The 15,721-nt window shown below is 45.2% G+C and overlaps 2 protein-coding genes across 28 annotated transcripts in view; both read right to left on the bottom strand.

The window, feature by feature from the left end:
- Window positions 1-659: 659 nt before the first annotated feature.
- On the bottom strand, window positions 660-1,647 carry REP15 (RAB15 effector protein). Its single transcript, XM_074588014.1, is given in 3 exon segments — window positions 660-837; window positions 839-1,311; window positions 1,314-1,647. Coding segments are annotated over 3 exon segments (750 nt in total). The 5' UTR covers window positions 1,543-1,647; the 3' UTR covers window positions 660-789.
- A 2,242-nt stretch (window positions 1,648-3,889) lies between these two features.
- PPFIBP1 (PPFIA binding protein 1) overlaps window positions 3,890-15,721 on the bottom strand; it is a 120,220-nt gene continuing 108,388 nt past the window's right edge. For all 27 annotated transcript variants that reach the window (XM_074587871.1, XM_074587860.1, XM_074587774.1 and 24 more), the window contains 6 exons: window positions 10,683-10,805; window positions 9,845-9,970; window positions 8,530-8,718; window positions 7,795-7,974; window positions 7,386-7,451; window positions 3,890-6,585 (listed from right to left, as the gene is read on the bottom strand). In XM_074587871.1, coding sequence (XP_074443972.1) covers window positions 6,499-6,585; window positions 7,386-7,451; window positions 7,795-7,974; window positions 8,530-8,718; window positions 9,845-9,970; window positions 10,683-10,805 — 771 coding nt within the window. In that variant the 3' untranslated portion in view covers window positions 3,890-6,498. The remainder of the gene's footprint in view (window positions 6,586-7,385; window positions 7,452-7,794; window positions 7,975-8,529; window positions 8,719-9,844; window positions 9,971-10,682; window positions 10,806-15,721) is intronic.

Here is a 15,721-nt window from a genome sequence, read left to right as displayed (position 1 = left end):
GAAATAATTTTGCCTCCTCCAGGCTTTTGCTCTCTGCCATGAGTGGCTGAGAGCTGCCTTTGGTGCCCTGAAAAGCAACAACTCCCACCAACAGCTCCAGGGCCAGGGTTTTTTTGTCCCCGATGATAGTCGATTTCCCCGAGGTTTCTTTAATACCTGCCACTGCTTTTTTGTCACACCTCGATCTGCTGGGCTCAAACCTGGCCCCCTGCATTTCGGTCACAGCCCCAAAGGCCCTCTGTAGCCTGGCACTGATAATTAATAGGTGTGTCATACAGCACATTTCTATTGCTGGGAAGGTATTTCCCTCTTTGTGAACTAGCTCATGCCTCCAAACCACAGTTTTTAAGCCCTGGGATCGTCCTTCCTGCTCAGTGCAAAGCTTCTGGCCAGTGCCAGTACATTTTCTTTATTACAGTCTCAACCTCCTCTTACAGGAGAAAAAAGTCTGCCACACAGTAAACAAAGGCTGTGAGTCAAGTCTAACATGACCTCCCAAAGGCTCAGGGAGATTAAGCTTTCATTGGCTGCAGCCACCACTTAATGTCTGGTGAACAGAATGTTCTGGAAAAATGATGTGCCTTCTATAAACACATTTTTCTGGCAGGTTGCTTAAAACCTGGAGAGACTGACTCAGCCTGGCTTCTGCAGGAGGAAAGGGAAGCCTGATGGGCGGAGGAGAGGGTGGGAAATAAAGGCTTGGTGTGGGAGAAGAAAAGTGAGAGGCAGAGCTGAGCCCCACGCGGCCTCTGGTGCTGGCATGCAGAGCCACAGCAGTTAACCAGTGGCTTACAGAAAGTTTATGTACACGTTACGCATCGCCTTCGGTCTGTTTTTTTGCGCCGAGACAGTTTTCCAACATGTCTTTTGTGGGCAGGAAGCTGTGAGTACTTATGACAAATTGCTGTAGCGCATTGCTGCCCAACAGGTGGCATTTTTGCTCTTCCTTGGCAATGCTGCCTGGCATGACTCTGTGTGTATCCTTGGACTTCCCTGCCACGCCGAACACGATGAACAAGCCCAGGCAGTCCTGCCCCACCAGGCGGCAGAACTCCACCAGCTTCTCAAACCTGTTCCTGTTTTGGAAGTGCTCATCTGCCAGTGTGGTTTCCCAGCAGCAGTCCTCCACCACCTCAGCAGGGCCACCTTCGCTACAGAAAAGCTCGGCTAGCTGTGAAGCCTGCATGGCAGTCTGAAGTTTGATTTGCGTGTCAGCTCTAGACAGAGTCCAGATCCAGTCCACTCTGAACAGGGAGGACTGCTGCTTGCTCATTTTGCTGGTTGTGCTACGTTCCTCCACTCCTTTTCCATGCAGAAGTTGATGAAGTTGAGCACAAAGATCTCGCTCAGCATGTTTGTGGCTGTCTGGAATTTGCTCTGAGGATCCACGAAACCAAGACAGTCCTTCAGCCTTTGAGATTCATGAACCACACCTTGACTGAAGACTTCACAGATGACAAGAGTTTCAGCCTTGTTCTCCTAGTCGACCTCATGTGAGACCGCCTGGCGCATTTTCTGTGCAGGAGGAGGTTGTTTCCACATGCACGCTGCCTGAGGGAAGTCGCTTAATTTTCCAGCAAAGACTCTGTAGGCACTGGGCTCAGCCAGACCTATTAAGCGTGCACATGGTTACCTGCAGCCTTCCAGATGAAGGTCATGGCAGCAGCAGAGCTCTGTGAGCAGGCTGCTACCCTGAGGGGCAGACAGGCTTCCTCCTGCATGTGTTTCTCCGCAGCTGACCGAGCAGCAACCAGCCCGATGATAGGCCCAGTAACTTTCACACCTACTGAATTCACCTGTGCTTGTTTTCCTTATTGTTAATTCTGGCACCATTTCTTCAGCGGATGCTGTCTCATTCCAGTCTAATCTTAGCTCCTTTCTGAGATTATCACAGAGAAGCCATTTTATTGGCACTGGGTGTTTCCTGGAGATGAAAAAAACCTTTTTCTTTTAATTCCCCAGAGAAGAGTATGCATCCAAACCTGAAGACTTCTGCAGGGTGCTTGAAACGACACGGTGGTCTTTTTTTGATGGGCCGTTGCCTGTATCCCAATATTAACTGCTGGTGCTGTCAGTGGCATTAGTTGCGCCATGGTAATACACACAGACTCAGCTGAACTTTTGGTTCAGCTGAGAAGCTTATGCCATCGCTTCCTGTGACTGGCGTATCTCAGAGAAGCTTGGACAGTCAATGCACCACCATGCATGACCATCAAAACGAGCTATACGAATAAAGAGGCTTCCTAACCTTAAAAAAAAAATCCAGTCTCCGTATCTGTGAAAGCTGGAATGTATGTTCGCAGGAGCCACCCCTGTTCAGTCTGGATGGTGCTGGTGCCAAATGCACCACTATGGTCTCCTCATTGGTCCAGGATCTCACCACCATTCTCAAGAAACGGGCTCTGTCCTGCTGAATGCTACTCTTCCTCCTCCTCTTCATTCTGAATGAGTGAAAAAAGTATTGAGGAGCTGTCTTTCTCTGTACTCTTTACTCTCATTGCTCAAGACATCTTCATTTGATCTCTCCTTCTGCCAGCAGATAATCCTTATGCTCCTGCCACTCCAGGGAAACGCTTTCTCACGTGCATGGGCTGGTCAGTCTCTCTAAGAAACAGATTATGACCTACATATTACGTGTCTTTTCTTCCACAGGTCTTCAGATGTGTCATGGGCCCATCTCCATTCCTTCATGACCTTCTCACAGTTTTGATTAGGGAGCACGCTGCTGCTTTTCCTTTTATCGCTGACCGTTAACACTAATTTCCTTTTTATTCAAGGGTTCCCCAGCACCTAATACTCTCTCCTTGCTGACCACTGCTCCAAATCTACTGGCAACTCAGCGGGTTTTTGCTTCTTAGCTGCCTCAAAGAGCACTATCTTATTCCTCCCAACTGAGGATGAAGAGGCTCACCAGGAAAAGTTCTTGCTGCAAATGAAAATGCCAAAATACTAAGGTGAAGCATAAGCATGCACTAAATATTCATAACAACAAAGCAGTGCAAGGTACAAAAAGCATGCAGGCAGGACAAGTGCAATTTCTCTCCTAAATGGAAAGCCAGGACGCAACAATACCTAGTGAGAATCGTAAGAGTCAGCCCAGAGGTTATTCTGGATTACTTCCCCATTCCAAAGCATATTGGTAATTTAAGCGAACAGAAAAAAGCTGGGTTTAATCTCCGTAGGCTCTTGGTCGATTCACATCTTATCTTTTCCTCATCACTGTAAATGAACAGGCAGCTCTCTACACTCTAGGTTTCAAAGTATTTATCCTCAGCGTTCCCACTGGAATGTTGAGCTGATGAACATCACAGAAATGAAGGTCATGAGATAGGTGTTCTGCATTTTCCGTTCTGTTACCTGGGCTACACTGGGCAAAACGCCGATCACCATTTATACCTGCACCCCAGCAACAAAATGTAGTTTGGGGAAGCTCAACTCCTGTTGGCAAAGTAGCTGGAGCTCCTGTGGCTGCTGAGGGCTGCGAGGGCATGGGGAAGGAACGACACCTGGGACCAGAGAGACGGTTGTCCTGTTACAGCAAGAAGGGCCAGAGCTGGTCCTTCCTTCATCACCCTGCGAGGACTCGCCCAGGAGCACACACCGAGCAACAGGGAACGCTTTCTAATCACACCACACCGAACAACCCAAGACGGTTCAAATCGGGATCTCAGAAATAAGTAAAAAGACTTGGGGTAGTTATTTCCTAGCTGTTTGCTGAGTCCTTCTGCAGGCACTATCGACAAACAAACTAATGGGTCAACGAAAAAATGTGTGATTTTGCCCCTTCTCCCTCCTTTGTCTTTTAAATAGAACAAAATGCGCTTCCTAGGAAAATAAAAAGGAGAAACAAGCGGATACATTAAAAAGGAACCAGCTTCCAGAAACACTTGGCGTTTTCCATAGACTTTATTGGATTTTACATGGCAATACACAGTAGTTATGTTGCCCTCTTCAAACACGCACAAATTAAAAAACCCCAACGGTATCAATTCTGTGCCCATTCGCACATAAACTTCCTGACTTCATCACTTGCTTTCAAGTCCACCCCCATAAAATAACCAAGGTTCAGATGACAGGCAGCTTCGAGGGGATGACCAGGCTTTCCAACCGGTGAACGCAAGAAAGGGTTGTTCGGAGCAGAATGCTACTTACGCTGGACTTAAATAAACCATCATCCGCTGTTGTTGATATGCTTACTAATAGCACTGTACTGAAGAGAAATCAGAGAGTATATGTTTGTGCCTATTTCAGCATATAATATTATGTCACTAGCCCCCTTTTTTTCCCCCTGGGAATATCCAAGTCATGTTCACTAGCCAGCGTCTAGTGAGAGCGCATCTGGAGGAACACTTTTACTCGGAAGCCCGCACCACGTCTTCCCAGTGCTTCTGCAGCACTTGGGAGAGCAGGCTCTTAGGGTCAACTTACATGTAAATAATAACCATATTGCGTATTATTCACAGAAAGCGAGCCCTGAATTCACATCCCAAGCATCTGCACCCTAAAGCTGACAGCAGGCGTTACACAATGTGGTATTTCTGCCCGAATTAAAATAGCTCAAACACCCCCAAGACTGCAGAGGAAGAAACAACAGAGAGCGAATTATTTGCGGACAGGAATTAGTCAGGAACACTGAATAAAGCATCAGTTGCGATCTGTTTGTAGACAAATGGTAAGCAGCACAAACTATTTTATGTATATGTTACGGATTGTTTGCCCGGCTTCAGTTACTGGAGAGAAAATGGCAGCGCTTGGTATTATGTGTAACACAACTGGTCCACATCAAACTTTTCATCTTAGTACATAAATAATAGCCTACACTGCACACCCTTCAAAGACTGGTAATAGCTTATCAGGTTACAATAATATAATGCTCCAATCTACCCCGACATCTGATGGGAGCTCCCTGGAAGCCCCTGAAGGAACCTTTCTTCCTTTCCCAGCTTTGTTAATAGTGTGTCAGGAATACACACGAAGCCAGCACAAATGTAGCATCCCTTGCACCGCACCAGCCACGTGTTTGGAATGGTCTCACTTCCAGCAAGGAGAGCGATGAAATGAGTGACAAACGCTTGGTAAAGCAACACACCACCCACCACAAGGAACAATTCCAGCTGTACTTGTTTCGCCTTTCCAGAGCAAAGAAGCTTCATGCCATTGTGCTAAAATACATGCAATGTTCAACACCATACGAACGACCACTGTGATCAACAGAGTCACTTTTTTTGTTTGCTTTTGGCTAGGACACCTCACAATACTGAAAGGCTGACAAAAGATCTCCACTGGCTAGTTAGGATTTTTAAAATCTGATGATCTTCAAAAGCAGAGGAGCTGTGGTTTAAGAAGGTAAAATGATGAGCAACATGTTTGATATTTCAATTTTTGAGGACAATCCTCCCTTAGGTTTAATATTATGAAATAATATATTTCCTATACATTTCTCTATATAACTTTTTTTTTTTTTTTTTTGCAACTACACCATCTTTACGCTAGTCACAGCACAGAAATATCACTTCCATTCACAGGGAGTACTCTCAACTTTAAGGACGTTTTTTAAGTCACAGAAGTGTTAATAATCATGTTTGATTGCTATACCTACTGCTGCTGGGAACAAGAAAGAAGATGCTTTAAAATGTTCCGAGTTTCTGTAAGAGTCACTGTTAGAAGAAACATGCTTTATAATTGTTTCGTCCCAAATGGAAGATCAATAAACTGTGCACGTAGTAAAAAAGCAATGAAAGCAAACAGTTCCAAAGGTCAGCCTGCCTTTTCCAGTAACCAGCTGGTATGCAAACTGGCATAAATCTTTTTACAAGCCCTTCACCCACACCTCAAACTTTCCATCACTCTGTCTCACAAAATTTAAATTTTCGCTTCTATATGTACTTCATATACTCCTTTTTTCTTTTACCCTTTTTTTTTTTTTTTTATAAAACAGTATAAAAATAAGAGCAACAGTCGAGCTATTGGGGAGTTGATGCAAGACATGGATGACTAAAATCCTACATTGGAAACTGTAGGAAGGGCAGAACTGGTGTTTGTGCTGAACAAACGCACTTTATAAAGGGCAGTAACATTTGTTTTTTTCAGCTGAAAGCCTAGAGAAAGCTGATGCACAGTATCTACAGACGCAATACTTCTAACTAACATCTTCTGTTATTTTGAAACAGTATAAAGGATTATTTGAGGCTGTGAATAAGCAAAAGGAGCACTATGATACCACGTAGATTTAAATGCATTACTCTGAAACATATCACCAGTTTGTACATGAGATACAGTAAAAACAATTGCCATTCACGAGTGTCTGGGTGCTTCTTATGGCAACTTTAGAGTAGGCACGTTTGTTTGGTTTTTTTTGAATTCTCCACCTCCCAATATTATTTCTAACAAACAGAAGCAAGAGCAACGTTATGTACATGATCTGCTGCCCATCACGTATAATGATGACATTTCTTGCACCCAGGAAAGTGAGCCTTTGTCAGTGCCTGGTGGTTACTGTCACACATTGGAGTCCTCATCTGTTATACTGGTGCTAGGAGAGCGAGCTGCAAAGTCTTTAAACATTTCATCTTCTTTCAACATGTGCTGGAAAGGAAAGGAGGGAAGAGTCAAGGTTCAGGCCTTCACAACTCAAATCTGGGATGGCGCAGCCCTGCGCCCGGCAGCAAACAGCACCGTCAGCCCTGCCAGCCACCCCTTCATTCTGCCGAGGACATTTTTCACGCGTGCTGGTTCCTGACCAGCTCGCGACTCAGTCCCCTTTCTGCTGGCCCAAACAGCCAGGGGAGCGCAGGCCGGGGCTGGGCTTCCACCAAGAAAACACGCCGTGACCTCTGTCGGCAGCCCACTGCCCAAGGGAAACCCACTGGCCTAAAGCCGAATCTCGTGTCCTCTGCCCTCCCTGGAGGGTGGTGAGTCAGCAAAGAGGGCTGGCGCCCATGGGCCACCACTGCCAACTGGGGGAACCTCCCAGCCAGGATGGACAGGTATTTTCCTCAACCGCTAATTTTTCTTTTCCCCTCCGTCCCTGTACGGAAACCAAAGGAGCTCAACTGACCACTAGTTCTGATGAGGCTTCACTATACCAGTAATTTGCACGGTATTTTATATACATTAGCCCTCAGAGACTAGTGGTGCTTCACTCTATCCAAAGACTAGGTCCCACTATGCACTGAAATTGATCAAAACAATTGCCCCCGAAACTACAAAACTCAGCTGCTTGACAGAGCCAGTAATAGCAAAGAGAAGTTGTACATAGTGTATTTGTATTAAAAAGCATCACTATTAAATAGCATTGCTATTTAATACTAGCAACTGGCAAGGGGTTTATATCCACCTTGCAGGAACAGTGATCTTATTCCACAGAGCCCACTTTTAAGCCTTACCGTCAAGTTGTTGATGCCTTCAGAAAATGCTCCTATTTGCCTCACTGTCCCTTCTGAATCTTCCATCTACAAAAAAACAGATAATGAATAATGAATCAATAATAAATTCACTGTGTGGCAGGTGGCAATTAAGTGCAGCACATAATGTAACTGCTTGATTACACCCAACATGGTCAGAGCACGGGAGCAGCGTGCCCTATCGGGAGAGGAAAGTGATGTCCTAAAGGCGCTGCATTCACAGCTTGAGCCTCTTTGGGCCAAGAGACACTTTTGTTAGTGATGCTGCGTGACTGCAAGAAGTCAGGACCTTCACGAGCCAAAGCAAAAGGAAAGCATCCCTGCGAAAATGAAGGTTTTCCACCAAACCTGACAGCATAGTCAAGGACTCCAACTGCTAGAACTGGCTTACCTGCTCCAGCCTGTCCAAATCATCATCGTCATATACTCGGATATCCAGGCCAGGCTTAAAACCCTTCTTTGACCCACTTCCAGATGCCCGCCCCAGCTCCATAGGACACACATACTCTTCCACATCATCTTGCTTCTTCTTCCTCAGGCTCCCAAAATTGCTGAAGGCAAGTTTCTTTGGCTTATGAGTGAAGAGAAAATTGACAAGAAGTTAGAGAATCAGCAAAGAATTAACAGATCTCTTACTCTGGTACTGGTGTTTCAATGATGAAGGGTCAAAAGCCCGCTGCTCTCCTAAACAAAGATCTTCTCAATAGCTGTATTTCATAATAATTGCATCTGAAAGAACAAGGTGTGTCCCCTCATTCTACCACCGTAAGACAACACCATTTAAAGCATCCCGAATGAGATCAGAATCCCATGGCATTAAACCGTGAGCATATGAACAATAAGAGACAGTCTCCTTCCCCAACGACTTATAGTACAGACAGAAGAACAGCACACAGGAGTGCTACTGCTTGTCTGTGCATATGAGAGGCTGAGATGTGGTGCGTTCACAGGAGACACAAGTGTCAAACCCAGATCTGCTGAGTCCTGCTCTCATGCTTCTTTCATTAACAGCCAGTCCCTTTTCTCAGACCTTACTGAACTGCCCTCCAATCATGGATAAAACCAGCACAAGAGATCCGAATGTCTGCCTGGAAGCTCCCACACTCACCCAGAACATGTGACCTACCTTTACTTTGGCAGTTGCTGTTAAGAGGACATAGTCTGGGGACTCCATGGCTTCGCGTTTCTGCTGCTGGGCCTCCTGCCCAATGAGGAGGTTGAAATGAGTCGCCAGGTGCCGTCTCAGTAGCGTCTTGTTCGGTGGGATGTTCAGCAACTGTGCCACAGTTTCTACATTGAAACGAGGCTCCAAAACCTATTGATCAAATCACAGAGAATCCAGCTGAAGTCAGTGCTGTCCGATGAGGTTTCAAGGATATCAAGAGGCCCACCTATCTTGGTCACTTCCTAAGGTTGCTTTGGGGCTTATGTTTGTATTTCAGAAGAAACATACAGCAAAGACGTGGAAAAAAGAGTTAACTAGTTAAAGGATTCATATAGTGCTACCTCCAGGCTTTACTTCTTGAGTTTAAATAGAAACAAACTGGCAGGTAAGAAGAAAGGAAAAGATAAATTCACCCTTAATTCAATGTAACGTGTGAAGCTGCCACAAAATGTTTACCCACCATCCTCTTTAATTCTGGAAAACGTAGCCAGAGGAATGATGGAAAATAAAACACACATAAAATGCTGGGAGCAGGGATATACTTCTTAATTACCTCAACAAACTTCTGCAACTACAAGTCTCTTGTCTGGAGTATCTGATGCTAGAGCAATTAAAAACAATCCTGGTTTGACATTGAAATCACAAATTTTACAAAAGTAACAAGCCTTCCTCACAAAATAAAAACACATCCAGGTCTAGGAAGGAAGATAATGGCTGTTTAACAGTATGATACCAGTGTACAGCATCATCGAATCACAGAATGGAATCACAGAATCGTAGAATGTGTTGTGTTGGAAGGGACCTTTAAAGGTCATCTAGTCCAACCCCCCTGCAGTAAGCAGGGACACCTTCAACTAGATCAGGTTGCTCAGAGCCTCATCAAGCCTGGCCTTGAATGTCTCCAGGGATGGGGCCTCCACCACCTCTCTGGGCAACCTGTGCCAGTGTCTCACCACCCTCATTGTAAAGAACTTCTTCCTCATGTCTCATCTAAACCTACCCTGCTCTAGTTTATCATAGCACAGCAGGTGGAGAATGCCCTACCTAAATTAAATTGTGAGGGGAATACAGATAATCAAACCCATTGCTGCCCACACTAATTCTGCCCAAGACACTCATCTACTTTAAACAGAGTTAATACATTTTGATAGCAACTTCTTATTAAGCAGAATAAGAACATAAGGTGTGTGCAGCAAAAATAATGTCAGAACTTTGCTCTAGCAATTCTCAGCCATATTTTTTAAATGAAATGGAACAAGCCAGACCAAAACCTTACCATCAGTCCCCCATGCACACCGCTCCCCCGCAGGTTAGGTGCATACTCTGCCAGATCAACGGAACGTAACCACTCCATCACGCGATGATTGGTCCACTGGGTGACCTCAGAAGGCGTGACGTTATTCTGTGAACAGGAGGAACGGGCAGTTGAGGAGACTTCCTGACTCAGCTGTCTCAGCCCCAATCTTTACCAAAACAAACATCTACTGCCCTCAATGAACATAAGCCCACTCTGCACTTGAGAAAAACCCCTCTTTGGATTGCTATCTTGCAGCAATACCAACGTGGAGATGGGCCTGAACAGTGGGCAGGTCTGTATTATGCTTCATGCCATTTGATTATCCTGCTGTGCACTAGAACTACTTGCAATTTCTACCAGTAGAACTGAAAATGTAACTAGCTCCATGAGCTGCTGTGCTTTTCTTGTTGATGCACGCCATGAATCTAAACCCAAGAGTCTGGGTTGCTTTATCATCCATTGCCCTATCCAGCATATGCTGGATTCCAAAACTGATGGCACTCTTGTGTCTGGTAACAGGGCCAAACTCCTTTTACACAGAAAATTTTGACAGAGACATCAATTTTCCAGAGAGTTACACAAGACTTACAGTGACAGTGCACTGAATTCAAGATGATTTATGTTCCAGACAGTACATCAGAAACTAAGGCAAAACAGCCAGCTGTTGGCTAGGAAGAAGAGCAGGAGATTTGGCAAGGAGGCATGAGTCTGGGGCCATGACAGGTGGAGGAAAGGAGACAGCAGAGCAGGAATAATCAGAAATACCAGGGAAAAACCCCAGAAGATTCTTCTTCACAGCTTCATCTTAAAGCAGTACCTCATCAGATGGCCTCCTGCGCAGACAGTTGGGCTCAAAGTTATTTATTCTCAAAACCTGAATGGCTCTTTTGATGCTGAGGTGGTGGAGGACGCTGACAACTTTCAAGGACAGCAAGTCATCCTGTCGAAAAGGAAGGGGGGCGTTAATAAACATGCTAAACATGCTTATTGGTGGAACCAGCACCCGACTGTAAGAGACTGCTTTGGACCTTGGCTTAAAATGACATACCTGACACATTCTGGGGTAAGATTTTAATATGTGAGACAAGTGATTAACATTAAACCATCTGTCCCAAAATGAAAGCTTTCTGTGTTGCTCTGTACTAGCTCCTGGGCGACATTCTTCACACAGGGTACAGAGCTTAGTACAAGAAACCTGGGGTAACGAGGAGGGGAGAGGATGAGGTGACACATCCTCAGTGATCTTGTTAGAGCCAGGAGAGCTTTCCAAATCCAGTGCATCAGGTTCACCTGAAATTTGCATTTAGTCCTGCCAAAAGTTTTCATACCACAAACATCCAGCTAAGTTTAACTGAAAACAATAAATTACTCTGAAAATTGAGGCATTCTGTGTGATTAGAATGAAAAAAAAGATGGAAGAAGAAAAATACGAAGGTGTGTCGGGTTGGTCTCCCACAACTGCGAATGATAAATGCTTTTTAAGTGCTTGTCATAAGTGATGGAACAATGAAGAGGCTCACCCAGCTCACCATCACCGTGTAGCTCCTACTTTGCACTGGCACCTGCTACAGTTTGAGGGAAGGAGGGCAGGTTGGCCAGTAGCACCAATTCCCCCTCACACATGCCACGGGAGCACACTGGACACACAAGCAGCCTGAAGGTTGGGTCTGTGACAAGGCACCGCAAGGCAACCTGGCTGTGCCTTTACATCCCACCGTTTTCAGCATCAGACGAGCCTCTTCTCACACATCGCAGGGCAAAAGCCTGCAAAGGCATGGCCACACTCAGCCCTGCAATGCATCGGTGATGCTAACAAAAGCAGCTGATTCTTTCTCTGAAAGCTCGATCCTCACATTGTTTTTTACTTAAACATTCATCTCACAGGGGACTTATTTTATAGCTTGCACAGACTGGCTGTTTAGGCTCCCACCAGTGTCTGTGGAGTGTTAGGAATCCCTTAGGACAATTTGTGCCATGTCAAGGAATGAGATGGTGCCTCACAGTGCTCCTCTCTACATTGACCACAGGCCTTCGACTGGACAGGTAGCTTTTAGATGTAAAGAGCCAGGAGAGCTTAGTTCCTTCCTTCACGACTACAGTTTGGCTCCATTAAAGTTCCCTCTTCTTCTTGTACTCATGGCTCCTTCAAACCACTGAGGAGGGGAGAGACAGAGCCTTCTGGCACACAAGGGGGCTCAACTCAAAGGACACATGTGGTAGACAATGGCAAAGGAGACAGAAGGTTTAGACCAGGTCTCCTGTTTCCTTCCGGAGAGGGCCCACATCTTCCCTAGTCTTGCCTAAAGGCAAGATAAATCAGGATAAATCCCTGACGTACTTACAGAAGTTTTTCTTGTTATCCTTGATGTCCCTATCAAGGTTTAATTCTATCTGGGCTTTAGCTTGCCTAATCTGGTTCCTGGCCACAGTTTCTCTGTATTCCACCCAGTCTACCCGTCCTTGCTTCCACCCTCTTTACGCCTCGTTTTTGCTTTTGAGCTTGTCCAGGAGCTCATTATTCATCCATGCAGACCTCCTAGCTTTTTTGCCTGACTGCTTCTTTCTTGGGATGCACTGCTCCTGATCTTGGAGGAGGTGATCCTTGAATACTAACCAGCTTTCTTGGGGCCCTCTCCCCTCCAGTACTTTTTCCCTTGTTACCCTGACAAGCAGATCCCTCAAGAGGCCAAAGTCTGCTCTCCTGAAGTTCAGGGTAGTGAGCTTGCTGCGTGCCCTCCTCACTGCCCTAAGGATCTTCAATTCTACCATTTCATGGTCACTGCATCCAAGGCTACCCTTGAGCTTGACATTCCCCACGAGCCCCTCCTTATTGGTAAGGACAAGGTCCAGCATAGTTCCTCTCCTTGTTGGCTTCTCTACCATTTGAAGAAGAAAGTTGTCATCGACACATTCCAAGAACTTCCTGGATTTCTTGTGCCCTGCTGTGTTGTCCTTCCAACAGATGATGTTGTCCTTCCAACAAAATGATCAGAGTCTCTCTCATTTAGGAAGCCCAGCCATGAAAAGCTTGTATGGAGGAGTATGTGACAGGCCTGGCTAGAATTCCCAGCTCGCTTGCTGCTGCTGTTGCTCCAGAGGACTGCTACAAAAGAAAAACATCCCCTGCACTGCAACTGGTCACACTCTGTGAGACTTGCACTTCTGCTAACGTAGGCTCTGCAGTTGTAATTCAGTCCTAACTATGCCATTAAGTGTCTCTAAGTCCAGTTCTCTGCTGGTGCAAGTTGGCTGACTTAGATAAATTTATGCATCCTCGTGCCAGGGTTAACCTGGCTTAGTATGTTTTAGTATTACTTACGTGTTATGAACACTGGACTCTATTTTGTCAAAATATTTAAGACTAGATTCTTTGCTTATCCAAACATTTCATTGCGTTTGGCTAACCTTATGACGAATCTAAGAGTAGAGTTTCTATGTCATGGTTTGCTATTTTATTTATTACAAAATAATAAATATTTGCCATTATTTATTTTAAGTCGGTGTAACCACAAGATTTTTAAAGGTACTTCTTTCATACTTTGCATACAGCTGTATTTAGTTGGTCGTTTACACTGAATCTGTCATTATAATTTGATTATTAAAATCTGTCTAAAAATACCCCTAGTGATCTGCAATTTAAGGGAAGTGACAGGAGGAGTATCTATTTAAAAGGCAAAGTTCCTGCTACACATCCCTCCTCTGTCCACCTTTTACTTTTCTTTCTTTTTTAATACAAAAAAGACTGGCTGTTGAGTAATACAAGTTCCCTTACATTACAGCCTATGCTGCATCTTAGCTGCATTCAATCCATATCCAGTTAAATATGGTGCTAGTAAAGTCTCCTAACTGAAGATCAAGCTCAATGGAGACTACTGGCATCAGCCCTCCAAGAACTTAAGAAGCAGAAGAAAGAAACTGCCTCCTACTTTTATATTCATGTCTGAACTCAAAAAAACTAAAGGAAAGAAACACCAAACCCCACTACATAAGCAGTGAGTGTTTAACATTTAACCAAAATGGACTCAGCAGCAAAGTCATGCCAGCAGACAGTGCTGTGCTTGTCTTTCAGGAGAGTTAGATGGATCAACCCTAGGCTTCCTCCTGGTGCTATTGTAAAGCCTATAAAAAATACATGTAAATGTGGCATAAAAAGGTAAATTTTACCCTGCCGATAGCCTGGCTCTTGAGAGAACAGGAGAGTGATTGATTTCTTCTTTGTTACACAGAAGGAATTAATATTAGCGATGCTCAGTTTGCATTTGCGTCCCCAGAGAAGAACAAAGGTCTTATCTCATCTTACCTGAGACCTCACACATAGGAAACCTGCTGGGTTGGCTTCAACTGACCAGCAGTAAAGTGGGGAGCTGATGCTGGCGCTAAGCATTTTGAAATACATTATGCAAAAGCTACTAAATGTAGCCTGTTTTCAAACGAGTTGGCTCTTAAAACTGCAATTTTCTTCAAAAGCAATTGCTTGTGTTTTCTTAACCTAAGCATCCACATGAATAAGGAAGTAGACTGAATGTCTGCTCAGCAAAGAAAAAAAATCCACCTACTTCTATGAATTAGTAAGACCCTGAACAGCAAAGGCCCAGCTGCATGAATTGTGGACCACAGAATTTGCACACTGTTATATACTTACAAATGCTGCCTGGGCGCACCAGTGTTGTGCACAGCTGTTAAGCACAAGATTGCCCATTTCTCATGCATGAGTCTGGGCACTTGCTTACTATGGTTACTCTTCCACTTTAGTTTAGCATCTTTAAAGCTGGAAAGAATACAGGAAATACTTGAAGGTGAGTAGTAGTATCGGGCCTTCTGTGTTCTAGAGGTTACAGCTATTAGCATTAGGTTAAGTCAGGACACCCACTATAGTTTCAAGGGGTCCTTTAAACACTGCAATGAAGCACATTGACAGATACAGCATTCTGGCTTATCCTTTTAGCGATAGCGATGCTTCTGACACTCTGACCTCTCCCTCAGCCTTCTCTTTGACATTATTGTCAGAACAACCCAGGAGACACATGAGATGTTTAGCTGTTGAAGTCTGCATTTTTGGTACACAATGTGCACATAGGTGTAGCATCTGTGACGCTGCAATAGCAAGTAAGAGTAAGCCCCAACTTTAGCTTCCTTTCAGTAGATCCAGCCATCTGGGACAAAAGTCATACACGCAGACGGCAACCACATGGTACTTCTACATTCCTTTTTAAAACTTTCAACATAGGCCCAGAGTAATGCACAGGTGGTCTGCCGACCTCCACATGGGTGCCAACTTTCTGCTCTAGGAAGCTACACGCCAGATCGTTGTCATCCAGCTCTTTGGCTCCTTGTTGACACTGGATCCCTTAAGATGCCTGTAAGGGACCTGAGAACAGCTGTCTGTGACACAAGAGCTGCCCAAGCAGTCATAGATCCCCTTCTGCACCCCACAAGCGGCCTGTTTGTGAGGACAGCCAGGATTTGGCCAGTGGCTGCTCACCCGGGAGGGACGAGAGGAAGAAGGCTGGCAATGGTGGCTGGTGGCAGCACCTCCTCTCCAGCCATAGCTGCTGGCTGGACCCCCACCCTTCCCCTGTTATAGCAGGTGCAGGAGGATGTGTTCGGGGCTGGGGCTGCCGCTGGGGGAAGGCTTGGGGGGAGGCTGGGAGGAGGTGAATGTGGGAAGGGGAGAAGGATGCTTGCAGAGGTGCCTGGTAGGGCATGGATCTTGGTGCTGTGGGGTGCAAAAAAGGTTGCTGCTGCTGGTGAATTGACCCAAAGGGAGCAGGAGGAAGACATTAAGTGAATATATAGTATCTATGCAGTCACAACAATAGGTACAGTGAAATCTGGTCTCTCTAGCCTAACCTGGTC

This window comes from Larus michahellis, chromosome 1 (assembly GCF_964199755.1).
Source record: "Larus michahellis chromosome 1, bLarMic1.1, whole genome shotgun sequence".
Classification (NCBI taxonomy): domain Eukaryota; kingdom Metazoa; phylum Chordata; class Aves; order Charadriiformes; family Laridae; genus Larus; species Larus michahellis.
This window is presented reverse-complemented; position numbering and strand designations above follow the sequence as displayed.